General features: G+C 43.4%; 1 protein-coding gene across 4 annotated transcripts in view; it reads left to right on the top strand.

Moving 5' to 3' along the window:
• Window positions 1-805: 805 nt before the first annotated feature.
• The window catches only part of UVRAG (UV radiation resistance associated), a 114,783-nt gene continuing 92,554 nt past the window's right edge, over window positions 806-23,034 (top strand). For all 4 annotated transcript variants that reach the window (XM_080339947.1, XM_080339948.1, XM_080339950.1 and 1 more), the window contains exons 1-3: window positions 806-1,068; window positions 20,664-20,781; window positions 22,183-22,217. In XM_080339947.1, coding sequence (XP_080196073.1) covers window positions 988-1,068; window positions 20,664-20,781; window positions 22,183-22,217 — 234 coding nt within the window. In that variant the 5' untranslated portion in view covers window positions 806-987. The remainder of the gene's footprint in view (window positions 1,069-20,663; window positions 20,782-22,182; window positions 22,218-23,034) is intronic.

Genomic DNA, 23,034 nt, shown 5'->3' with positions numbered 1-23,034 from the left:
TGATGTGGGGTAGGTTGGGGTGATGTGGGGCAGGTGACACGATGTGGGGTAGGTTGTTGTGGTGTGGGGCAGGTTGGGGTGACATGGGGCAGGTTGGTGTGGGGCAGGTGACACAGTGTGGGGCAGATGACGTGATGTGGGGCAGGTGGCATGATGTGGGGCAGGTGACATGATGTGGGGTAGGTTGGTGTGGTGTGGGGCAGGTGACACGCTGTAGGGCAGGTTGGTGTGGTGTGGGGCAGATTGGGGTGACATTGGGCAGGTTGGTGTGGGGCAGGTGACATGCTGTGGGGCAGGTGACATGCTGTGGGACAGGTTGGTGTGGGGCAGGTGACATGATATGGGGCAGGTTGGTGTGGGGCAGGTTACATGATGTGGGGCTGGCTGGTGTCATGTGGGGCAGGTGACACGATGTGGGGCAGGTGACACGATGTGGGTAGCGTGGCCCCGGCGGTCCTAGGCCGTTCCCGTTGCCATGGCGACACCCGCCCCTGTCCCCCCCCCCGCACACCCGCCCAGCAAAATATTTTCGTCCCACCACGTGATAAAAACAGCTTCCCCTCAAACACGTGACTGTAAACGAGAGACGTCAATCAAACCCGCCTTGTTCCAATCACCTGCCGCTCTTTCGGCTGCCGTCCCTCCTTCCGGAAGTCGACGCTCCAATCGGCGCCCGCTCTTGTCCCGACTGTTTGACAGAGGCCGCGGAGAGGAGCGTTGATTGGCGTTGCTTTCACCCAGTCGCCTCTCAAGGGCGCAGCCGCGCTCCCGCCTCTGCGCAGCAGCGACCAATGAGCGAGCGGAACACTGCTTCCCTCCCGCCCCCCGCCGGCCGCCCCCCAGCACTGCGGTAATATGGCTCCGTAGCGAGCGGCCCGGGCCGGTGCTGCTGCCGCCATTAACCCCTGGGTGCCCGGTGGCGGGGGGGGAGCGGCCCGCGGGGCTCATGCGCTGCAGCCGCTGCCCGGCCGTTGTCCTACCGTGAGGATGAGCTCGGCCGCCGGCCCCGCCGCCTTACCCCCGGGCTCCGCCACCCGGGCCTTGCATGTGGAGCTGCCCTCGCAGCAGGTACGGCGAGACCTCGGGGGAGGGTCGGGCCGGAGGCGGCTTCATCTGGGGGAGGGGGTGCCCCCTGGGATGTGGGGATGCTCCCTGAGGTGTAGGGGCCCTCCTTGAGGGAAGGGTGCCCTGAGGTGAAGGGGGGTTGCTCACTGAGATGTGAGGGTGCTCACTGAGGTAGGGGGTCCCCTGTGAAGTGAAGGGGGTCGCTCCCTGCTCTGGACGGTCCCCTGAGGTGAAGGGCGTTGCTCACTGCGATTTGGGGGTGTGCTGAGGTGAAAGAGGGGTGCTCACTGAGATGTGGAGGTGCTCACTGAGATGTGGGGTCCCCTGAGGTAAAAGGGAGGTGCTACCTGGGGTGTGGAGGTGCCCTCAGACGTGGGGATCCCCTGAGGTGAAGGAGGGGGTGGATACTGAGGTCTGGGGTGCACTGAGTTGAAAGGGGGGTGCTCACTGAGATGTGGGGGTGCATCCTGAGATGTGGGTTCCCCTGAGGTGAAAGGGGTGTGCTCACTGAGGTGTGGGGTTTCCCGAGGTAAAAGTGGCGTGCTACCTGGGATGTGGAGGTGTGCTGAGATGTGGGGGTCCCCTGCGGTGAAGGTGGGGAGCACACTGAGGTATAGGTTGCCCCAACATGAAGAGGGGTGCTCACTGAGATATGGAGGTGCCCTGGGACATGGGGATCCCCTAAGGTGAAGGAGGGGGATGGATACTGAGGTCTGGGGTGCTCTGAGTGGAAATGGGGGTGCTCACTGAGATGTGGGGTGCTCACTGAGATGTGGGGTGCTCACTGAGATGTGGGGTCCCCTGAGGTAAAGGAGGAGGGTGCATCCTGAGATGTGGGTTCCCCTGAGGTGAAAGGGGGGTGCTCACTGAGGTGTGGGGTCCCCTGAGGTAAAAGTGGCATGCTGCCTGGGATGTGGAGGTGTGCTGAGATGTGGGGGTCCCCTGTGGTGAAGGTGGGGAGCACACTGAGGTATAGGTTGCCCCAACATGAAAGGGGTGCTCACTGAGATATGGAGGTGCCCTGGGACATGGGGATCCCCTAAGGTGAAGGAGGGGGATGGATACTGAGGTCTGGGGTGCTCTGAGTGGAAATGGAGGTGCTCACTGAGATGTGGGGTGCTCACTGAGATGTGGGGTCCCCTGAGGTAAAGGGGGAGGGTGCATCCTGAGATGTGGGTTCCCCTGAGGTGAAAGGGGGGTGCTCACTGAGGTGTGGGGTCCCCTGAGGTAAAAGTGGCGTGCTGCCTGGGATGTGGAGGTGTGCTGAGATGTGGGGGTCCCCTGTGGTGAAGGTGGGGAGCACACTGAGGTATAGGTTGCCCCAACATGAAGAGGGTGCTCACTGAGATATGGAGGTGCCGTGGGATGTGGGGATCCCCTGAGGTGAAGGAGGGGATGGATACTGAGGTCTGGGGTGCCCTGAGTGGAAATTGGGGTGCTCATTGAGATGTGGGGTCCCCTGAGGTAAAGGGGGGGTGCATCCTGAGATATGGGGTTCCCTGAGGTGAGAGGGGAGTGCTCACTGAGGTGTGGGGTCCCCTGAGGTAAAAGTGGCATGCTACTTGGGATGTGGAGGTGTGCTGAGATGTGGGGGTCCCCTGCGGTGAAGGTGGGGAGCACACTGAGGTATAGGTTGCCCCAACATGAAAGGGGTGCTCACTGAGATTTGGAGGTGCTCTGAGATGTGTGCATGCCCTGAGGTGAAAGTGGGTGCTCCCCAAGGTTTGGGCCCCCCTGAAGGTGAAGAGGTGGAGAAGTGCCCTCTAAAGTGCAATGGGGGGGTTCTCTGATATACAGGGATGCCCGAGGCAGAGTCCCTGAGGAAGGGAGTTTTAGCCCCCTTTTCTTGAGCTGGTAGGAAGATGAGACAGGGGACAGGGGTCTGTGCCCCTTTTGTGCCAGCACTGGAGAGTCAAGGGGGGGGTTCCCTCTCCCCAAGAGGCTGCTCCTGTGTCCACAGAGATGCTGGATGCAAACTGCAGCTGAGAGTTGCAGCACAGATAACACCCAGATAAATCAGCTTTAAGCTTGGGTAGCTGATGAGGTGGGAACAGCTGGGGTGCCCTCTGCTCTCCTGCTGAATTGGGGTGGAGGATAAAACCTACGGCGAGTTCCGAACAGCGCTGAAATGTTACATCCCCATCACATCCTTCCTTCGGCTAACTCTGTTTTTCCTGTTTGCTGGTAGTTGGCTTTTGGTTTACTGGGCAACCGTCCCGTGTTTTAATTTTGGAGAGCGTTAGAAGCGAGGTTAAGTGAGGAAGTCTAGGCTGTGCTGGAGGGTTTAGCAATCCGTATCAAACTAAGTCTGTGCCCTTTCCCCTCTTGCATGCAGTGCCTTTTATTTTATGGGTCTAGTCAGCTTAAGCAGTGTGAGGGAGCGGAGTGAATAATTACTTAGCACAAGCATGCTTTTCCATAGAAATTCTCTGAGATCTGAATCTGCATGTGAAGTTTTAGTTCATTACTTCGGTGCAGTCAATGTTATTAAGAAGTAGACAAGTGATCAGAGTTGAGCTACGTGCTTCCAGGCGTGAAAATGAGGAGTTCCTAGAGAAAAATCAATAGATGCCAACTTGAAATGGAGAGTTAACTACTCCTTGGATAAACATGATTTACCAGATGTCCTCTTAGGGGCAAAGGGAGGGAATGGAAACGGCTCTTGGCCACCAGAGCTGTGCAAGTATTGACCCTAATCTGACAGCAAGTACTTACTCTAAAATGTGGGCCTGTTCTATGTTAATGAACATAAACACGAGCACTGCTGTGAGTGAACTTTACAGGGAGCAGTGGATTGTTCCGGAGATCAAGTAAGGCCTTCTCCCTGCTGAATTTTTGGTTTTATTCTTTCCCAGGCTTATGCAAGAACCAAGTGAACACTGCAGGGAGAAGCCTTAGTTATTAGTCATTGGACTTCATTTGTGAAAGTGACACCAAAACACAGTCATTTTTTCTAGGAGCAGACACTTTTGTAGGAGTTTTGAGGAATAGAAACTGAATCATCGGTTTGTGTTCCAGTCAAGTAAATATTTAGTTTAAGTTCCCTAGGATGGGCACTGAAGAAATATTAATTGTAGCAAATGTAAGTCTTGGACAAAGTCTGAGGTATTTTTGTTGTGTGCTCTGCAAATATAAGGACCATGTGCTGAGGTATCTGTGTGCTGTGTCAGTGCTTGTAATCAAATCAAGAAGCTCTGTAACTACAGTCAGAGAGTGATAATAAATCATCCTGTTTCACTGTTTTATCTGAGCTTAAAAGTCTGTTACTGAATTACAAGATACTTTAACTTGAAGGGGCTGATTATCTTGGGGATATTTTACTGCAGAATCATGAAAAAGAACGAAAAGTCATTCCAGTCTATTGTACCACTTCTGTAATGCAAAAAATCTGGCTGATCTGAGTGTGGTGCTACATAATGCAAGGTAATTATTTGCTACCTGCCAGCACAGAAATCAGCTCAGTGATTTGTTTTAGTAGGCAGTTTTCTCTAGAACAACCAATGCTGCATTTTTTGACTGTAAGGACAAGAGTAAGATGCTCTGAGTCACAGCTATAAACCTCCCTAAAGACCAAATTCTCAAATGTGAACTTAAGGTGAGTGCTTTTAATGACTGAAGTGACTTTTTAACGACTGTAATGTGGGTTTAGTCTAGATTTAATTGTTTCAGTGAAATTCGTGTTGACTAGAAGACAAAGTTCCTGCTACTGACACATTTGCAGGAGTAGAAAGTCATGTCTGAAACCTTTTGCCACTGTGACAACACTTGTGTCAGGCTGACTAACCTATTCTTTAACTTGCTTGTTGGTGACAGGGTGACCTGGCCTAAGAATGCCTTTTGCTGTCATATTCTGCCTTTTAAGTGGGAGAAACAGAGGATATGGCTGTAGATAAATGCATCTGGTTAAGCATAAAATTCCAATTTGTATCCCTAAGTAATCGTGTCAGACCGTCATTTTCTTTTGCTGGAAGAGCAAGTCTAACGGAACTAAAAATGTGTTGTGAAATAATTACACTTTAAAAGCAGATATTCTTTAGCATTATCTCTTTCTAGTTGCTTGAGGTAAGAAAGCCAGGAGTATCATGAATACTTACTGATTTCTAAATGCTCAAAACTTCTCAGTCCTGTCATCATAAGCAGTTCAAAGCCATGGTGGGGGAAGGCATTGGGGAAGCCAAACCTTTCAGACTCTCATATTCCAAATGAAAGAGGTTGGGCAAAAAAATGCCATCTTAACAGACAGAGCCAGTTATGCTGCAGTCAAATGATCTTTTCAATGTTCCTGTGCTGATTGTCATGTGTGCTTCTCTAGAGGCAGAAAAGCACATCTTTGTGGGCTCCAAAAACAGCGCCTCCAGCAAACTTTTCCTTCATGCTGAAATTGAGGAACTTTTTCTATCAATTCCACCATGAGATAGAAGCTTTCGATGAACTGTGAGACACTGTTTGAAGCTTGAACTTGAACTGCAGTACAAACAGCTGTACTGTACAGCACAGGCTGTAGTGCGTGAATAAGAAGTTGTACTGAAGAAAAAGAGCCCATACATTTTTTTTCTTAAATGAATGATTTTCAGTCAGTCTGTGGTTTAAGCGTGGCCAATCCCCCTTGTCCACATGACACGAATAATCTATAGGTGTAATTGTGTTTGATTTTGGGTGAAGCAGAGGAGGATCCCTCAGAAATAATGGCTAGAACCATTTTAGAAAATTATTAAAATGTCCCCATCACTTAATTGTGATAAAGATAGATGACAGAAGAAAAGCAAACAAACCCCAATGTGGATGCCAGTGTAGTAGATGAGTATAAAGTTGTAAGTGTAAGTTGTAAGTTGTCAGTGACTTGACTGATTTTTAAAACATCATTTCAGCAGCCACTTGGGAGTGGTTTGACTGTACACCAACTGCAGGGAAAATGCTCATCAGCTGGTTGCATCTCTACCACCATTACTTACTGACTATAAGCTAGAAAGTTTGGTCTGTTTGTGTTGCTGATTTCCACTGGCTTGATTAAAGATCATCTATTACTTCCAAATTACAGAATCGCAGAATTGACTGGGTTGGAAAAGACCTCTGAGATCATCAAGTCCAACCCTTGATCCAACTCCAGTCCATTGACTAGATCATGGCACTAAGTGCCATGGCCAATCTCACCTTAAAAACCTCCAGGGCCGGTGAGTCCAGCACCTCCCTGGGCAGCCATTCCAATGCCTGACCACTCTCTCTGCAAAGAATTGCTTTCTAATCTCCAGCCTCAATTTCCCCTGGCAGAGTTGAAGCCCATGGCCCCTTGTCCTATTGCTGACTGCCTGGAGAAGAGACCAATCCCCACCTGGCTAGAACTGCCCTTCAGGTAGCTCTAGAGAGTGCTGAGCTCACCTCTCAGCCTCTTCTTCTCCAGACTAAACAAGCCCAGCTCCCTCAGCCTCTCCCCATAGGGCTTGTGTTCAAGTCCCTTCCCCAGTCTTGTTGCTCTTCTCTGGACCCGTTCCAGCACTTCAATCTCTTTCCTGAGCTGAGGGGCCCAGAACTGAACACAATACTCCAGGTGTGGCCTCCCCAATGCAGAGCACAGGGGAAGGATCACTTCCCTTGTCCTGCTGACCATGCTATTTTTGATACAGGAATTATAGGCAAAAATTGGGAGGTGATGTTTATACTGTACCTTAGGCCATTCTGTAATGGCACTGTAGATCACCTCCACAGATATCTGCTTTTTTCCCCAGGAAACCGTTCAACTCTTGGACCTCTATTATTGATGCCTTGATGTAAGTGATTTTCTTCTCACTGGAGATATGTTGGGCAATGGGGAGAAAAAAAGCTAGGTATTATAGATACTAGGGGATACACTATGAGACGTAAAGTTGAGTTAGTTCTTTTCCATGAGAGGATTTAGTTCCAGTTCAGTGTTGGTCAGTTGTGTTTCAATATGCCCCATGTAGTCGTGTCCAATGTGGGCTTCCAATATGAGCTGCTCAAAGACCGTGGATGTGTTATGTGGGAGGGAGTGAGATGTGCTCTGGTGAATATGGACGCGGTGGTAAGAAGGGCAGGAGTAACTTGTTCCATCCTGTATAGCCATGCTAGACCAAAGTCCACATGACCCAATATCTTCTATATCTTTCAGCTCATCTCTTGTCAGATGGTGGAAGTTTCTGTGGAAAGGAGCAGCAATGACCTTTCAGCCACAAACTTCAGAATTTGTGTTTAGGGTGGAGCAAGCAGTGAGACTTCCCAAGGACACTGTAACCTCTGTTCACTTGCAGGCTGGGATTCAGAAAGAACCAGTTGGAGTTTGATGGATTTTTAGGAGCAAAACTTAGAAAAGGTGGCTCGTGTGGCTTCTGTACTAGTTGAACTCTAGGAGCAGTTTAGCTCCATAGTGTGGGAGAGAGTTTTAGGATGATAAGGTCAAGGGGCCTGAACTGGTTCCATGATGGACCATGTGAGGTTTCTTTGTACTCTGAACTTCAACAAACTGCAGAACATGACATTTGGTTGTACTCAGCGCTCGTACAGACTTGTCAGTCTAGATGCATGTTGGTTTTATGAAATACACGTTGGCATTTCCATTAGCCAGGTAAAACTATTATGTGGCCAGGATGTGTTTTCTCCCATCCCACCACTGTTCAAACAGTAGGTTATCCTCATCCTAAACCTCTTTGGCAGGGAAAGGTCTTTCATTTTGAAGACTGAAGATGAAAATCTTATTTATGAACTGAAAAAGCTTCTATCAACCAAACAAAGTTCCGGAGCAGACCCGTAAGTGGTAGGAAGAAAAGCTCCCAAATCAACTTTGAACATGAATCCACTCTGTAATGTTTACCTTCCATGAACTGGTTGAATGTGATAAAGATATTTAATTCAAAGACCATGAAGGTCCTTTTCAGGTTTATACTCTTATTCCATTTTCGTTCCTATAAATAAGTGGGAGGTCGATGGCAAGATCCAAATATCTCATTGAGGACCATAGCGTTGAAGATTCTGTCCATTCTGTAAAATTTCTTGTGTAAGAAATTGTTCCACTGAGCTACATTTAAAGAAATAATATATACTAAATGTCTGACAGTCTTTGAGTGTCTGGGGTTTTAGTAATGACACGAGCTTTAATGTACACGCTTCAGAAACTTGCATTGCTGCACTGTTTGACCCCAGGATGGAAAGGAATGGAAGTAATGAGTGAACTTCAAAGCAAGAGATGTTTTTTCTTTTGAAAGTACTTCTGGAAAGACCTTTCTAGGAAGGAAAGAAAAAGTACTTTTGGATTACAGGTACTTCTGAATTCCAATAATAAAGAAAAACATATTTTCAGGAGTTGAAAGTGACAAACCAATATAATCCAGTACCTTAGATACTTGAGGTGAAGCAAGATGAGAAGAATATAGGTGAGTTAGAACAAGGTTAAAATTTCATAGGTACTTTCTTTAAAGATGCGTGCACCAACTTGGGTAATATGACAGAAATAGGTAACTGAAAATGTGCTCGCAAATGAGTTTGAGAGGTCTTGTGTGTGAGAGAAGTGAAGAAAGCTGCTGCACGGGTACGTGTGTTCTAGTTTTTCAGCTAAAACAGTGTGAAAAGAGCTTAAAGTAGTTTTATGTAGCTATTGTTTTACATTCCACTGAGTAATATGAAAACAAAGAGTGATTCTTAAGTATTTTACTTCCCCTTTCCTACTAAAAATGCTGGGGGAAATCAGAAGAGCGGATGGAAAGTGTCATATTTGAATATTGCTTTCACTTCTCCTTGACGTGCGCTGTCTTTAAAGGCCAAGTGGGGAGGGAAGTGCTGCTCCAGTCAAGCACCACAATGTGAATGTGGACCTAGTGTTCTTAACACATTTGTATCCACGTCCAGCTGTATCCATGTATAACGCTTATTAGAGATAATTAGTAGGAAACTGTTGTTAAAGTTACTGTCAAACCATAATTGTAGCCCAGAAGGTTGGATGTTAATCTAGTGCTAGATTATTTTCTCTCTGCAGTGTGTACTTTTTTCCCAAGGAATGCAAGTGTGATTCACAGACTGGATGATCTGTTGATAAGTTAGAGACTGTTCTGTCAGAAAGGTCTAATAAATCAGTTTTGATGCTTTATTCAGGAGATATGTGGAGAGTTGGGGAATACTCTTAATTGAGTGAAGGAAAGGTCTTGGTAGCTGGTAACTAAGGACTCATTCCTTGTTAATGAAGAGACGCTGCTCTGCCCTTGAATTATCATCCAGTAACATGATAAACATTCATATGCTTCAGGTTATTAATCTGTGGCTGCTGTTTGCTTGTGTAACTTGGTGCATGCTTAAAATCAAGTGATTCTTTAAAGTCGGAAGTGCCTTTGCTTTGATTTTTGTTGATGCTTTATTCTGTAAGGACCTGTTTACTTTTTTGGGTCCTTCCTTCTTAGCATCATCCTGTTTTCCATTGCTTAATTGGTATTCCCAGGTCATTCCCACAGCTAATATGGACTAAACCTCTCTTGCCCAAGGTGACAGTAAGAGGCTTAAGGGACTTCTCTGAACTGCTATAGTGCATTATTAATGGGGTAGAACTTGTGCCCTGATCTTTTCTACCCATGGCATAGTTCGCATGTTGTATGGAAGAAGCAGTTACAGTTTTGGTCTTTCATCTTGCAAGCGAGTAAATATTTAGATGAACTGGGAGGAAAACATCAATAAGGAAAGATGCTATTTGTAGCTGCTGGGCCTTAAAGGTCTTGGTTAAAGATGGACAGACTGTATATGTAGTTCCTTGTTATTTGTATCTTATATAAACACCTAGCAAGAGGAGCTTTGTCTGGCAAGTGGTCAGTGCTTGTAAGATTTTCTTAAGCCCAGTTTAGAACAATGTTTTAGGGTGTGCTGACAGTTTTTATTTTTCAGAGTTCAGGTGTTTGCCAGCTCGCTTGATCTGTCACTCTTGGTGTGGTAGTGACCATAACCAAACACAGCTGTTCAAACCGTGCACAGAAAGAACTTGGTTTGCCTAAGTCACTCAATGGGCTTATGATTTCGCTTTCGAATCCATCCTGCTAATGTTACATTTTAAGTAAATTCTATGTTTTGAGACTTGTTCTGTTGCGCCTAACCAGCTGTTTGTATCCTAAGACTGAATACTGCTGTCTTCTGTACCTGTCCCTACATTATGTTTTAAATAATAAGCTCTTTCAGTCTTTCTGCAGAGGTGAGCACGAGTTTTGGATGTGGAAAGAAGGATGAGGATGCATAAGATTAGTGAAGAGTTTGAACACTGTGGGCTTGTATTGAATATCAGTTTTGATCTTGACTGTTTAATTGGTTCTGAGCTCTAATAAAGCAATGTAGATTTTCTGTAGGTGTACTTCTGTGCATAAAGAGATTTCGTGCTCCTGTTGAACAGTTACCAGCTGTTTACATCATTACTCTGAGGTCGAACTTGAGTTCTGAGTTGCTCCCTGGTGTAAATTCAGTCATTTAATGAGGAAAGAGTTTAGTGGGGTAGGTAGTAAGAAAGGTTACAAAGGAGGATAGACCGAAGGACTTCGCCACCTTTTAAGAGTAATATGTATCTATCTTTAATTTTTTTCAGTGATTATGCAATTAGCTATCTTAATTATTTTCTGATACTAGTGCTGTCATTTTAGTTAGCATTAAAGGAGCAAGTTGTGCTATGGACTGACATACTTTGTTAGATATAACATGGACTTCACATATTGCATTATTTAGCTTTGAGTTGAGCTAAGAAAAGACTCTTTTGTGTTCAGTAGCTGGAGAATATTTATACTTCTGCATGGGCCATGTCAAATATAGGGATGCTCCTTGTTTTTCCTCTCTCCCTGTATGAATTAGGGAAGACTCCATGTCTTTTGGACCACATAATCCATTTGCTGACTGTCCTTGTTGAAACTCTCAATGCAATACAGGGGTAGTTGTGGTGGAGTACGGATGATTCGGAAACCTGTATTGAGCCTTAATGTGTTCAAGTGAAGGTTTCACAGGTGTTTTCTGTCTAAAGTGAACCTTTCAAAAGCCTTTGAGATGCTCATAAGTGTAATGGAAAGGAAGTACGTTGATTTAAGGAACTGTAAAGTGAAATCCACATTTGCACGTCTGTGAAAACTTCAAGCCCATGTTTGACTTTTCTTGTGGTCATTTATTCTGGGTAAATCACACTGCACAGATTCAATGTGTCTCATTCTTTGCATCAAATCTTTAGCAGCCTGAGGAAATAAAGTGTTATATGTATCTATGTTGCATCTTCACAGGAAAAAAATACAGTTACATTCTTACTGTGCATCTTCGAACTCATACTGGAAAGTAGCTGAGCCTTAGAAAGGGAAATTAATTCCTGAACTGCTGTTAAATCCCATCCCTTGACATAAGGAAATTGAGATATGAAGAGGGGCGAAATTATGAGGAGATCCACAAGCAATTCATTGAACTGATGGTGGCTGTGTAGCTTTGATGGTCTTGCTGTCTTCACATAAATTCCTTATGGTATGTCCTACAAAACTGCGCATCAAATGCTTCTGCTTTGCTTTGAAGTAGATCTGAAATCACATATGATTCTCTTTACTCTGAGCTGTCAGAAGCTGAGCTGAGAAAAAACTGATTACAAAACTTAAAAAAAAAATCTTCCTAGCAAGTGTGTAAATTGGAGTACAAGCATTTTCCTGTCCTTCCTGTGGCTTTAAGTGACAAAACATCTGAACTTCCCATTGTACATTCCTTTGCTGTTAAAAGCTTTGTGTACTTGATGCAAACCTTCTGTAATGTACCTTTTTTTTTTTTTGTAGTGGAGTGTATTAAATTGGAAAACAAGGCAGCTTGAAAGCTTACATAAAATTGAAGTATGAATTCTTGTCTGTCATCTGACTTCCAAGAACTCGTATCATATGATTGCTACTTAAGAGTCAAACTGGTACGAACAGGCGAAAGCAAGTAGTGAAAATCTGAGGAAATGGGAAGTTGTAGTAACAAGGGGTAGAGCTATGATAATAAATAATACAAATGTTGGCCAAATACAGTCCATGTTTTGACAGATTTTTCTTTTTTAGAACTTTTATGCTTTTTAAGAAAGTTAAAAATCACAGAATCCCAGAATGTCAGGGATTGGAAGGAACCTTGACAGCTCATCCAGTCCAGTCCCTGTGCTGGAGCAGGAACACCCAGATGAGGTTACACAGGAAGGTGTCCAGGTGGGTTGGAATGTCTGCAGAGAAGGAGACTCCACAACCTCCCTGGGCAGCCTGGGCCAGGCTCTGCCACCCTCACCGAGAAGAAGTTTCTTCTCATATTTAAGTGGAACTTCCTGTGTTCCAGTTTGAACCCATTACCCCTTGTCCTATCACTGGTTGTCACCGAGAAGAGCTTGGCTCCATCCTCCTGACACTCACCCTTTAGATATCTGTAAGCATTAATGAGGTCAACCCTCAGTCTCCTCTTCTCCAGCTTCAGAGCCCCAGCTCCCTCAGCCTTTCCTCACACGGGAGATGCTCCACTCCCTTCAGCATCTTGGTGACTGCGCTGGACTCTCTCCAGCAGTTCCCTGTCCTGCTGGAACTGAGGGGCCACAACTGGACACAAGATTCCAGGTGTGGTCTCCCCAGGGCAGAGCAGAGGGGCAGGAGAACCTCTCTGACCTACTGACCACCCCCTTCTAACCCACCCCAGGTACCATTGGCCTTCCTGGCCACAAGGGCCCAGTGCTGGCTCATGCTCATCCTGCTGTCCCCAGGACCCCCAGGTCCCTTTCTCCTACACTGCTCTCTACAAAATATTCAACCTGATTGCTGTCAACTAAAACACAGAGCTTTGTGTTTTCCTGTGACTTAATTATTACAAATATTCAGAGACCCACATAGCTGACCTCATAAGCTGAGGTCTGTTAACTTGGAATCAGCTCCATTTGCTGTAGTAACATTTGTGTTGCTAACTAATCTTTGCACTGTGCTTTAATGCTAAAATAGTTGGAAGGATTTTGCTGAAATTCTTCCAGAGCTCCTGTGGGTCATAAAACAAACAAGCCAGGAAACTCATGTGGAATCCAGGTAAAACCAGACTATGTACCAGCTTGTACAGAGGTCAGAGCTGATCCTGACCTGAAAAGAATTTATGGAGTATTTTCCTGCAAAACAATCGGGAAGAGAGCAGAAAATCAGAGGAGGTGTTGAGAAATGAAGATTATGTCTTGATATTTATATTAAAAACTGATAGGTAGGATGCTTCAGTCAAGGCTATGTAAGGAAAATTGGTGCTGAAATTGTGATCGGTGTTGAAAGTCACCTACAATAAATCTTCTGGAGAAAAAGTATTTCTTTTCAGGGAATCAGGCCTCTGTAAGAACTCTGATTTGCTTTTGGCAACTTTGGGCTTTTTAAGTATTTTCTGTAAATTTCAGCTTCGATTGTATGAGATGGTTTCCCACCCTTCTTACACTGGTTACACTTTTTTCTTTCCTCCATCCTTTTTACTCATTCTTTGTTGAATCAGAAACTGTCTCTTGAACCCACATGATGCTTTGGGCTTTATGTACATTACTTATACTGGATGTCAATAGGAATGTATGGGTGGTGGGGAAAGACAAAATCTTTTTCCAATCCAGCCACAGATTTATGAAAATCTCTTCCTGGACCGTTTAATTTAAACTTCATTTTGGGAAAGGTATTCAGATTTACTAAGTTCTTTACAAATAAGACGATTCCAACAGAATCTCTGGAATTTGCTTATGCAGTAAGAACACTGTGATTCTTTTATCTTGAAGAGTTTTCAGCTTAATTTTCCTTTCAGAGAGGGAACTATATGACATCTTGGATGGCTGTAACTGGAAGAAACTGAACCGCCTGCCTTGCTCCTTTGACATCTTTGCAAATTGATTTAATGTGTCAAACACAAGCCCTAGGGGGAGAGGCTGAGGGATCTGGGCTTGTTTAGTCTGGAGAAGAGGAGGCTTAGAGGTGAGCTCAGCACTCTCTACAACTACCTGAAGGAAAGTTCTAGCCAGGTGGGGATTGGTTTCTTCTCCAGGCATCAGCAATAGGACAAGGGGCCATGGGCTTCAACTCTGCCAGGGGAAATTTAGGCTGGATATGAGAAAGCAATTCTGTGCAGAGAGAGTGGTCAGGCATTGGAATAGCTGCCCAGGGAGGTGCTGGACTCACCGGCCCTGGAGGTTTTTAAACTGAGATTGGACATGGCACTTAGTGCCATGATCTAGTCAGTGGACTGGAGTTGGACCAAGGGTTGGACTTGATGATCTCTGAGCTCTTTTCCAACCCAGTCCATTCTTTGATTCTGTGAAAGTGCTGGAGTTCCTGCTGGGAGCAAGGATTCATGAATAGTTTTGTTGAAATATCCAGCGCTAAAGAGGGGAGACAATGCAACTGGGAGAGAGGGCAGGAGGAGGCAGATATGTGACAAAAAAGAGAACAGACGTCCCCCTTATTCCCAGCATTAGATCATCTCAGCTGCTAATAAAACGATAGGCTGCATGTGATAAAGAATAAGCGTAGCTGTTGCAAATATTAATGACCTGAGCTTCACAAATGCATACTTGGAGCCTGAGCTAATAAGTGTGGTAGATCAGTAGCAAAAATAGAAAAATGGTGCTTGGCTGTGTTCTCATCTAGCTTGGATATATTTAAATTATTGTTTTTTTTCCCCAAGGTCATTAGATTCTTGGAAGAGAATAATAAAGTGGTGAAGATGGAAGAGGAGTCAGAACTCTCCATGCTTGGTTTTACTTATTATGTGACCTTGAAGAAATAATTATGAAATTCCACGAATACTTTAGGCTGTTGTAGGTAGTCACTATCCTTCTTGTGGTTCTACCAACCGTCTAGACCTTATGGTAACAGCAGTGCACTTCTCTCTCTCATTTTGACTTATTCCCTTTTCTTGCCCCCACGCCACCTCTGCTGTGATTTATTTATTGATGCTACCAGACTGCTAAACAAACCAACAGTGAATAACTTGGCCACTCAGTTTTCTCAGGCAAAGTCGAGAGTTGTTTCTGGATCAGTTTAAACCACCAAGAAACTGCAGCATTAAAAAATTCTACCTGCTCTGTCGTGCTTTTCTGGTGCAGCTGTAGTGAGTGGGATGAGTAGAATTTGAGGAACTTACACAAGTTTCGAACTAACTTGTTTTTTTTGCCGGCTTTACCTCGGTTTAATTGTCTGACCCTCACCGTGAGACTGCACGAATCACAAGAAAAAACATTGTGTGGGATGGGAACAAGTATCTACGTGCACAAAGTGATATTTTAGGGAGAGACAGTAAAAGATGATGGTATGTTGGACCTGAAACATGAAGGGACTGGGCAGTTTTGGTCCTTAAAACCTCAGAAGACTTGGTAAACTGAAAAATTATGTGATCACCTGATGAAAAAGCAGAGTATTAACGGAGAAGTTGAGCAAAACACTTTGTTCTGTAGCAGCCCGATTTGTTTATGGCCTCCAGTAAATCTGAGATTCCCACAAAGTCATGAAGTGGGAACACCAGATGCATTAAACAACTGATGGTAGTTCTTCAGAATGATGAAAATGGAGTGCTTTTTTTAAATAAGAAAAAAGACCCTTGACTTTTGAGATAAACTGGTCATTCCTGAGCATGGTCTGTCTTGGGGAAGCGAGTTTTGTGGCTATTTAGGCACAAGATGTGGAAACTAAAGGTCTTCTCATCTAAACTTTAGTGCTCAACCTTTCTCTATATCTTTGCAATAGCTGTGTGCTTATAACCTGTGAAATCTTTATCTCCAGAAGTGGTTTTAAGATACAAGCTACTGCTCAGGATTTATTTTAAGGGAAATATAGTGGATCTCAACTGGTTTTGTAGCCATTTATTTTCAAGGTAGAAGGATGCACTGATTTCTTCCACATAGGTCAATTTAGAGTTGCTGTATAGCAGTTGCTTTTATTCAGTTGCAACTTAGTCTGGCAATTAAATCTACTGATAACAAGGCCTACTGTCTAATTTCACTGCTCTGTTGTCTTTCTTGGGAAGTGCAAAAGATTAGGAGAATTGTGGTAATCAAAATAAGTCAACCCCCCTAGAATGAGCTGTTAAACCTGACCTACTACTCTGCTAAGCAGTGATCCAGATACGCTGTTGTTCAGGCTGCCTGCATGAAATTCAGTGCTGGTGGAAAAGTTAATTAACCCTTTTAATATCGTTTCTGCTTGATGGAGCTCACCTAAATCAGTGCTCTGCTGAAAAAGAACTTCTTTTCTTCTTTTGCAGTAGGATATCTTATTAAAATGCTTGGTGTAGTGTCTGAGAGCTTCAGTACTTTTTTGCTGATAAACTGTCAACTGTTTGAGGAGAGAATAATCTATACTCATCTGCATATTTTGCTTATCTTTTTTAAATGAAAGCAGATCCTGCACTATCAGTTTGCACAGCTGGCCTATTTTATGTGACTCATGGGGCTGCTACAGCACTAATCATGTTTTCTAGCATTTGTATTTTGATTTTTAAACTGACCTTTTTTTTGGAATGGCTGCTTTGGTTGCACAGCATCTCATCTGTGGGGATCCCTCCTTGCAATGGAGATTTCTTGATACTTCTATAGAAAGAGCAAACAGCTAACATGTATCTCTAATGAGAAGTGGCTGCTTATCCCCACTTCATCTAAAAGAAAAAGGAAATGAAAGAACATGGGGATTATTTGCAGCTGTATTCAGTGTAAGGGGTCACTTCTCCATAAATAATTTGCTTCTGCAGTTTGAAATGTGCTATACATCATTGTGAACCCCTTTTCACTTTGCCTATACAAGTGCCAAGCTGTATGTATCTCCGTGTGTATTTTAAGTTATCATTTAAGGGCTCCTGACTGCCTTTGGTTGCTTTTTGCTCCACTACCCCCCTCTTCCATCACCCCAGCTGCTTGTACAGCCACATGATGAACCATATTGAGGAACCCATGGGGTGAAACTACCCCAGAAAAAAGCAGGTGGTGGTTCGTTTGCATCCAAATCGGTTCCCTGGTGTGATTTACTGAGCAGCTGCACCAGTTCTTATTGATGGGGGTACAGATGAGGAGGGTGATGCAGCTGGATGATTTAACTCATGCCTGAAAGCTGAACTACAAGACAGTATTTCTTTTTTTATTCTACATATTCTAACATCTTGAACAAAAGATGTGAAACGTACGAGGTAACACTTTCTAAAGATATGAAAATTCCCTAAAGTAATACTTATTGTTTATCACAGAACAGCTGCAAGCCCTTGATGAAGAATCTTAGAGCCGATTTGAATTGTCTTTTGGATGCATCTTCGTGGTCTCCTGGCTAAAGCTAATTAACTTTGGTCAGGAGAGGTTAATTAACTCTGAATGCTGCCCCTGTAGAGTTCCGAGGAAATCTGAATAATGCAATGTAACATCAGCAACAATGTCGTGGGCAAACTGAAAGGTTTATTTTCAGGTTCCAAGTCCCTCTCTGTCGTCACGACCTCATAGTAAAGAATGTGAACGAGGAAATCGTCCCTGTAATTGGAAACCTGTTAGTTATCAGCTAAATGGACAAATAATGGGACAGAAGGGAAGAGGAGTGATGACTAAGTAGGAGATATAAATAGACATTCATCACCTGTTGCATGTTTAGACCTGAACTGTGTTGTGGTCTCACAGCCCCAGATTTAATGTCCTTCTTCCAGCTGGTTTGGGAGAAGTGAGACTTTGGGATAAAATTCCAGACTTTGAAGGTTGCAAAGAAATCACAAACTATGGAAATAAAGACTCTGCTCTTGTCCAGACACGTGTAGGTTATGATGCTCTACAGCTTTTTCCAAACCTCATTGCATATAGTGGAAAATGACACCCCTCTTTGGCTTTGCTGAAGGGCTGCTTCGTTGTAATATACTACTTAAATACTACTTATATTTGTATTGAAGTAAACTAAAAGAGAGAAATGGCACAGAAAATGCTTGAATCATTTTTATGGTGAGTGCAATGTTCAAAATGGCCAGCAATACTACACAGCTTTAAAGTTAGATTTGTAATAATGCACAAGCTCCATATAGTTCTGTGTTTTGTTTTGTTGGTTTTTAAGTGAGGCTTAATCTTTCTGTTGACATCCTTGATATAAATTTCTGACAAAATAAGACCATGTTGTTTTGCAGTTACGCAGCTTAGAAGGTTTGGGTTCTTTTGAATTTTGTGTTGCATGTATATGTTAAGGTATCTGGATATACCATTTCAGGCTCTGGTCTTAGCCTAGCTCATAAAGAGGCTTTGCAGGAAAGAATCTGCCTGTGGTTTTAAGTCTGTCACATGAACAGAAGTTTGATATTCTTCTTACATATTTCTGGGAAGAAACTTAATAAATCACTGAAGTGACATAAAGTGTCTCGTTGTGATTCCAAAACAGCTGATGGCTTCTCAACTCGTGTCAAAAGCCTTTTGGGACGAGCTGCAAACAGAATAGTTGTCTTTCGGTTTCAAAAGCATTTTAAATTTGCTTTTGGTTGATGCTTGAGTGTTTCTTTTAAGGTGGATCCAGACTTCCAAATTAACAAGGTTTTGGGGAAAACGAAGTATGCTGTAAAATGAACTTTGTGGTAAAATGAGGCACTCAAATAGTTGTTTGAGGCCTGGAGGTGGTTTGTGGTGATCCAAGAAGGATCGGGAGTCATTTGTCAACACCCCCATGGTGGATGGGTGAGACACTGGTAGGTTGAGAGACTGATTGGGAGAATACTGCAGGATTTGGTGAGAACTTTATGTATTTGAAGTGGCAGTTTGAGTACTGAGTTTGTGATAGTCTCTTAAGCACAGAATCCCAGAATGTCAGGGGTTGAAGGGACCTGGAAAGCTCATCCAGTGCAATCCCCCCATGGAGCAGGAACACCCAGATGAGGTTACACAGGAAGGTGTCCAGGCAGGTTGGAATGTCTGCACAGAAGGAGACTCCACAACCTCCCTGGGCAGCCTGGGGCAGGCTCTGCCACCCTCACCAGGAACAAGTTGCTTCTCAAATTTAAGTGGAATCTCCTGTGTTCCAGTTTGAACCCATTACCCCTTGTCCTATCATTGGTTGTCACCGAGAAGATCCTGGCTTCATCCTCCCGACACTCACCCTTTATATATCTGTAAACATGAATGAGGTCACCCCTCAATCTCCTCTTGTCCAGCTCCAGAGCCCCAGCTCCCTCAGCCTTTCCTCACACGGGAGATGCTCCACTCCCTTCAGCATCTTGGTGGCTGCGCTGGACTCTCTCCAGCAGTTCCCTGTCCTGCTGGAACTGAGGGGCCACAACTGGACACAATATTCCGGGTGTGGTCTCCCCAGGGTAGAGTAGAGGGGCAGGAGAACCTCTCTGACCTACTGACCACCCCCTTCTAACCCACCCCAGGTCCCATTGGCTTCCTGGCCACAAGGGCCCAGTGCTGGCTCATGGTCACCCTGCTGTCCCCAGGACCCCCAGGTCCCTTTCCCCTACACTGCTCTCTAATAGGTCATTCCCCAACTTATACTGGAACCTGGGGTTGTTCCTGCCCAGATCCAAGACTCTACACTTACCTTTGTTATATTTCATTACATTTTTCCCTGCCCAACTCTCCAGCCTGGGATTTTCAAAATTAAAGTCAGAACCATAGCAATGAAATGATTTAAGAGTGACTGGGCACTCCTACAAAATTGATTTGATAACTAGTTAAATTTCACAATAAGCCAGTAATGAAGAGAAGCTGCCAAATTCATGTATACTGTGATTAAGTTGTGAAAGACATACCTATCATCAACCAATCGAAAAGATAAATGCTTTCTGACCCCCTGTGAAACGAGGGGATATTTTCCAAGCTTTACATCCTTCTGCATGACAAGAGGGAGACAGAACATTGGGTGATACATCGTATAGAAGCATTGTGCTTAGTTTATATTTAACTAATAATTAATAGATGTGTTGTAAGTAAGAAACTAAACAATTATAACTATCATCATCAATTATTTCTTAGGATAGGTGTATTGTATGTCAGAATTTTCAAAAATTGTCATGAATATGTAATAGTTATGTGAATATGAGCAACACAAGAGCATCCAGTCGCTGGAGCTCTTATGGAGGATGATCTCCAGTGTTTCCCAGTGCTGATAAAATACAGAATGCCACTTAACAGTATAATTGACTCTGCTGTTAAGTTTATTCATTTCAGTAATATTTAGTATTTGTCAAAGACAAAGGGTGTAGGATGCTTTGAAGCTGAGAATTTTAGCCACAGCTATTAAAGCTATTTGGCTGTTGCGTGGGGATTGATTAAATCTCTTGATTTTTTTTGTTCAAGATACCATATTGTAGCAAACTAACATAGTGTTGGAGTTGGATGATGTCACTTAAGTTCAGTGACGTATTCCAGTGTATTCAATCCAAGACAAAAGGACCCGGGTATTTAATTTTGGATATCAGTGGTGCTTAATCTGAGCTTGTAGCTGTTCGTTGTTACTTGTCCGGCCAGTTTCCTACAGCTTTGCCGAATGCTTGTTCACACTAGCTTTTTCCCAAAGAAAATTGAGCGTTTGGTGAGAATTTTCTTTTTTGCTTTGAAAATCATTAAAATGCTTTAATAAAAAAAAAGTTCCATTTCAATCGAAGAAAGGTTTCTAATTATTTAGGGTTTTTTTTCTCGTTTTTAGCGCCGGCTTCGTCATCTTCGGAATATCGCTGCCCGTAACATAATCAATAAGAATGGTTATCGCCTCTTGGATACGTACTTCACTCTTCACTTGTGTGATAATGCCAAGATATACAAAGGTAAACCATGCTTGCTATCAACTCTTTTTACTAGTTAATCATTGAATTCTTATGTTGTGAGATCTCTGTCCTTTTTTTGCATTGACAGCCTGCTGCCTTATTTGCATCCTGTATACTAACAGTGGAAAAAGCCTCTTTATTTTTCAGAATTCATAAAAAGCTTTCAGTGTCAGCAGACAAGGCAGCAAAATAGGTGGCAGATCTGGTAGTTTTCCTTAAATCAGCCTCTTTTTATTGTTGCTCTTCTCTCTCCCCACCAACAACTTAAGAAACTTGAAAACTTTTAGGGCTTTAATTGATTTGTGTGAGGGAGAGCATTCTGCTCTGTCTATACCCGTTATTTACAGTGCAAAAACAAGCATTTACTACTGTCAAAGCTTTCAAAAAATAGAATTGTCAATCAGTGACAAGAAGCATCCAGGCATCTGTTCTGCTTTTGAGAAGTGTGTTTGCGTGTTGGGTCTTATTTCTCTTCAGTGCTTTGCTTTCCACTACAATGTGTAGTTCTTCATTGTGCAGAGTTGTTATTAAAAAGATATTTTTGTGCTCCTTTTGATACGATCAACAGTTGAAGCTTTGCAGGTAAGTTATTTTTGTCCTATTTTTTATGGTATGGTTAAACCTTTTTTTAAGGCTGCGCTTTTAGAATGATAAGAATATATAACTTGAGCTTGTTCTCTGGATTTTCTTGTGGTGGTTGGTGACCCTGTAATTGGTGACTATTTCTGCAGTGTTTAGTGCATGGGACTGTGCTGCACTCCATCAAAACTTTATCCTTGAACTCCAAGGGACTGAGACATTGTACAAAAATCTCTATTCCAGCTTCCAGAGCTTTCTACCTAAAGACTTTAAGCTCTTATTTTGGCTGGGAAAGCCACAGCCTGTGGTGTCAGCAGTTGTGTATTTCCATTTAAATACAGGGTTCCTGGCACCTCGGTGAGGTAATTTGGCCATTCACTTTCTAATCATCTGGAACAGGTCACCCTTTCTCTTCAGGAAAGCGGAGCAATTAGTTTATTTGTGCTGTGCTCCTCCAGGAAGATGTTCTGTGACAAACCAAGCACGTTGTAGACCTGATCCCAATATTGCAAAGCACCGACGCACACTTTTTTCCCCCCAGAAATAAAGGCCTCAGTAAATCTTGAGGATTATATTGGATATAAAGACAAACTGCTGAATTGAAATAATTACTTCCAATAATAAAGTGTGAATGAGAACTTTTAGTCAACAGCCTGACTGCATTTTAAAGTCTTTCTCATGAATTGGTGACTCATAAACTAGACCCACTTGTATTTATCTTTCATGAGTGTTACTTATTTTAGCTTTTTCTACTTGAAATACTAAGATTTGTATCCGTGTTTAAGCTAATCTAAAGATGTGTTTTTACTCATTTTTCTTTAGAGTTTTATAAGAGCGAGGTGATCAAGAATTCTCTGGTAAGTTATTTCAATACGGGAAAAGACCTTTCCCATTGAAAATTCTGTATTTACTGCAGAATACTGACTTCTCTGCTGAATACCATAACGGTTAGATGTGTATTTCTACTCTTCAGTTCTGCCAGGAGCATCACACCACGTTCTTCTCCTCCTTTTCAGGTTCTTTTCAGAAGGGTTGGAATAGTGAGTTATTGAATAGCAGAAATGCACGTTCATTTTAACAGTTGTGGAGCGATGGACTGTTGGTAGTTCTGCAGCCATGACCAAACACTCTTAGCGTAGGGCATTTTAATATGAATAAGCTTTACAATATAAACCTTTTCTAAATATGGAGAACATCAAGTACGCAAAGTAGTGTTAGCTGGGTTTTTATTGGTTTAACTTTGTTCACTATCTGAGAATTGTATTTTTTTTCCTGTTCTTGCTGGTGTTAGCAACAGAAATAGCTGCTTTTATTTCAATGTCTGCTAATTGCCTATTCGAGGAGCACTTCTATATTACTTTGCTGAGTGTACAGATTCATTAGAAGCTCATGCTCTGCAGTTCAGCAATCTTGGTGTAGAAACAGAGGCTCTGCTTGCAACACCCCAAATAAAGGGAGAGTCAAATGGTTTTGCAGACTATACCACTGATTTATTTGAACATATTTTTGTTGTATAGGTGAGCATTAAGGAACGTATACCTGCGTATATAGAGATGTATATTCTTTGAAGAGCTAATAGCTTTAAGGAACTAGGTGTTTTAGAGTTTCTAAACCACAGAATCACAGAATGTTCAGGATTGGAAGTGACCTCGAATGCTCATCCAGTCCAATTCC

The sequence above is a fragment of the Nesoenas mayeri genome (genome assembly GCF_963082525.1).
Source record: "Nesoenas mayeri genome assembly, chromosome: 1".
NCBI classification, from domain to species: Eukaryota; Metazoa; Chordata; class Aves; order Columbiformes; family Columbidae; genus Nesoenas; species Nesoenas mayeri.
The sequence above is the reverse complement of the archived record's forward strand: the minus strand, read 5'-3'. Positions and strand labels throughout refer to the sequence as shown.